This window comes from Triticum dicoccoides, chromosome 2A (assembly GCF_002162155.2).
Source record: "Triticum dicoccoides isolate Atlit2015 ecotype Zavitan chromosome 2A, WEW_v2.0, whole genome shotgun sequence".
NCBI classification, from domain to species: Eukaryota; Viridiplantae; Streptophyta; class Magnoliopsida; order Poales; family Poaceae; genus Triticum; species Triticum dicoccoides.
Window position 1 is genome coordinate 575,931,353 of NC_041382.1, and position 3,498 is coordinate 575,934,850.

General features: G+C 43.1%; 1 protein-coding gene across 1 annotated transcript; it reads left to right on the top strand.

Moving 5' to 3' along the window:
• Window positions 1-1,084: 1,084 nt before the first annotated feature.
• LOC119357967 lies at window positions 1,085-1,837 on the top strand. Its single transcript, XM_037624718.1, has 4 exons — window positions 1,085-1,150; window positions 1,224-1,415; window positions 1,491-1,628; window positions 1,721-1,837. Exons 1-4 carry the CDS (start codon window positions 1,085-1,087, stop codon window positions 1,835-1,837), a joined length of 513 nt encoding a protein of 170 aa, XP_037480615.1.
• The last annotated feature ends 1,661 nt before the right edge of the window (window positions 1,838-3,498 follow it).

Here is a 3,498-nt window from a genome sequence, read left to right on the forward strand (position 1 = left end):
TAGGCACATTTGGCGGATGCGAAGCGGAGAGGTGTGACCGAGGGTCCCCTCCGACCATACCGAAACCACCCCCTTCCACAGCAAGTACCTGAGCGGTTTGACGGATTGCACCCAACTTCTGGGAGCGTGTGTGGGGCCCCACCCGGGCACCCCACGGCCAAAATGAACGAAATCCGACAACGAACGCACGTTGCGTCACGTCCGGGCAGTATTTTCTGGGTTTTCTGCCTCAAAAATGGTAGAAAATGTATACGGACTCGAAACGGGATAATTTTTTGCGTGCGTGCCCTGCTAGGCCACAGTAGCACGTGGAAAAAAATTGGACACGTTTGGCTAAGTTAAAAAAAGAGCATATTTGATTAAGTTTAAAAAATTGGTTAAGATAAATTTTTTTTATACAGTTAAAAAAATATGCCTATTTCATTTAGTAAAAAAAATGAGGCCCCGCAAAAAAAAACGCCGTCCGTCTCGCTAACCGACGCGCATGCGTGCATGAGGCCGTCCCACTAACAAACGACGCCGCAATCAGCGCTCGGGCGACGTCGTTAGCCGACGTGCATGCAAAATTTCCTTCTACGTTGTTGATGTAACTTCTCGTGAAAACACACCTTTTTACTGCACACCTGAGTACTGGGATAGTTTCAAGGGTGATATGGATGATCCTGTCCAAGTACCAGAAGTATCAGATGAAAAAGCTGCCACATCTTTAGAGACGGACGAAATCGCATCGCATGCGTCGGTTGGTTCTCAAGGAGTACAAGAGGAAGTGGAGGAGGTTACTGGCAGGCGCAAGCGCAGAGGATCACAACATGTCAAGTCTCCTTATGTGGTCCCTAAACCAGACAAACGTGCAAAACGTTCTGCCAAAGGAAGTAAGTTTTCTGTGTTTCTAATTGTTATTGCGTAACAATTATTTATGTATTTGCGTTTGTAACTATTTGAGTGGTGCGTTACAGAATTGTTCCAAAATGGTGATGTTAACAAATCTGGTGATGAGTATGATGTGGTGAAAGCGTCCATCAAGTACGTGCGTGCGCATGAGCATTTACAAAAACATGCCAAAACAGAAATTTTCAATGATGGCATGAAAGAAGGTCTCACTGTGAGGAGAGCTTGTCAGATTATTAACCATGAGTGGCTAAGTGGCGACGTAAGTTAATTTCATATATTGTTTTACAATTCATTCGAAAATACCATTGTTAAATCTAACACATTATTTATAGGTAATTGATGCATACTCATCATTTTTGCTCGACAAAGTTAATGATGATCGTTTCATGTTAACAACTTGGAGGATACATTGGTTGCTTCACGTTAGACCCGAAAAGAAGACCGCCGGTAATGATTATGAAGCAGAGTCGCATAGTAATGGACCCGTGAACAGATGTGAGGACGAGTATTTCAAAAAATCAAAGGTAAGTTTGATTGTTAACACGGTACATACATACGATATTATGTGATGATTGTGTTTTATGGTCCTTGTGATGCAGACTTACATTCCTCTAAACAAACAAAATAATCACTGGATTACTGTCGTCATGCATAGCGGAAAAAGAGAGTTTCAGGTTCTTGACTCGTTGATGACCGGAAAACTTGACACTGTTACTAGAGAACTCGTTGAGGACCTGGTAGGTTTAACTTGCAAATGTGCATTTGGTAACATTCGTTTTCTTTAGTACACTGAATGACATGCTTTTCACCATGTTTGTTATATCTTTAGAGAAAACAACTAGCAGAAGATATCCAAGAAGTAAATGCAACCAGAATTGTGAATTATCCGGATGTTTCCAAGTGGCCTATTCAAACGTATGACATGCCAAAACAACATGATGGGTGAGTTTTTACTTCGACAGAATGTTGGTCTTGTATGTACAGTAGATATTTAATCTTCGTAAATTGTATGCACTAGGAATTCATGTGGACTATTTCTCCTTCGATGCTTTCAAAATTGGGATGGTGACAAATGGACAGGCTTATTTTCACAGGTACGCAAGTCATGTTTGGACTACGATGTACAATGAACGCTCTGCTAACACCATTTTTTTTCAGACCTCAATTGATGATTCAAGAGAGTTAATGATTGCGCAACTTATATTTTCGGAAAGAAACAAGTTTGATGAAGTGAAAAATAAAGTTATTCGGATATCGAAGAAGAAGAAATAGATGCGGCACGGAGGAGTTTTGCATGTGATTGGGTGGTACTGGAGGACTTTATTTTCCAAACGCTTTGCGCACTTGCTTATAAATTTTATGTAATACACTCTGCTTCTGAATAGTTATATGTAATAGACTCGGCACTTTTCCAAATGTTTTTTTCTGTCCACATGATATTTCGTTTCATAAATATTATATAATGATTTATTTTGTTTACATGTTTTTTTTGTTGCCGAATAGTTATATGTAATCATGTCGTCATTAAATTTTTGTGCACTAAACTATGGCAGCACACTGCGTTTTACTTAAAAATTATTTTACATAAAAAAAATGCCCGCCCGTCTCCACGGCGTTTTTTAGTAAGCCCGTCGTTATCAAGCCCAACGGGCGACTACAACAGGCGTTTCGGAGCACGCCGTGGAAACCAGGCCCAACAAGGCAGAATCGACGCGGCACATCGACGGGGTAGTAATCAGAGGAGTTCAATGCAACGACGGGAGCTGAGTATATAAGCAGGTCGTCGTCCCCTTCGGCCGGCGAGGTGGGACTAAACTTGCGTCGGCCGCGGGGCGACCTGGACACAGCCAGACGCGACGTGGGCCGGCCCAAAAAGGCACTGGACGGCGCGGTCTTCTCGACTGCTCGACGCGACGTGGGCCGGCCCAAAAAGGCTATTGACGGCGCGGTCTTCTCGACGGCTCGACGCGCCGTGGGCCGGCCCAGTTACCACCGCTGAGACGCCGCGCCAGTGAAACCGACACAAGTTTAGTCCCACCTCGACGGCCGAAGGCGACGCCGACTAGTTTATATACTCAGCTCCCGTCGTTGTATTGAACTCCTCTGATTACTACCCCGTCGATGTGCCGCGTCGATGCTGCCCTGTTGGGCCTGGTTTCCACGGCGTGCTCCGAAACCCTTGTTGTAGGGTCCCGTTGGGCTTGATAACGACGGGCTTACTAAGTCACGCTGTGGAGACGGGCGGGCATTTTTTTTCTTTTTTTTTTCAACAACAGTTCACATAGTGCTTCTTCTATTTTGATATATTTGACAGCCGACGGGACTGTAGTAAATACATGCAGAATTCATAAAATAAACAATGAATAGTGAATATTTATATCAACAACAATGTTGTCTCAACATAACAATTGTCACCACAGTAATTTTATTGTAGTTGACACAAAATAACAAGTCTGAAATGACAACGGTCCGTACGCAATAATCATGTTCCACACATAAAATACTCAACACGAACATAAATTTTACAAATGTTCTTCATATAAATGGAAGAGGTAAAACACTCGCATCGTCTACACTTGAGTCTTCAAGCCCAGTTGCTGCATACAA

Excerpts from the sequence above, each read along its gene's own strand:
- LOC119357967 (XM_037624718.1), top strand. The coding sequence starts at position 1,085 with ATGAAAGAAGGTCTCACTGTGAGGAGAGCTTGTCAGATTATTAACCAT. Across the intron at positions 1,151-1,223 it reads ATGAGTGGCTAAGTGGCGAC|GTAATTGATGCATACTCATC; the intron begins GTAAGTTAATTT and ends CATTATTTATAG. Across the intron at positions 1,629-1,720 it reads GAGAACTCGTTGAGGACCTG|AGAAAACAACTAGCAGAAGA; the intron begins GTAGGTTTAACT and ends TTATATCTTTAG.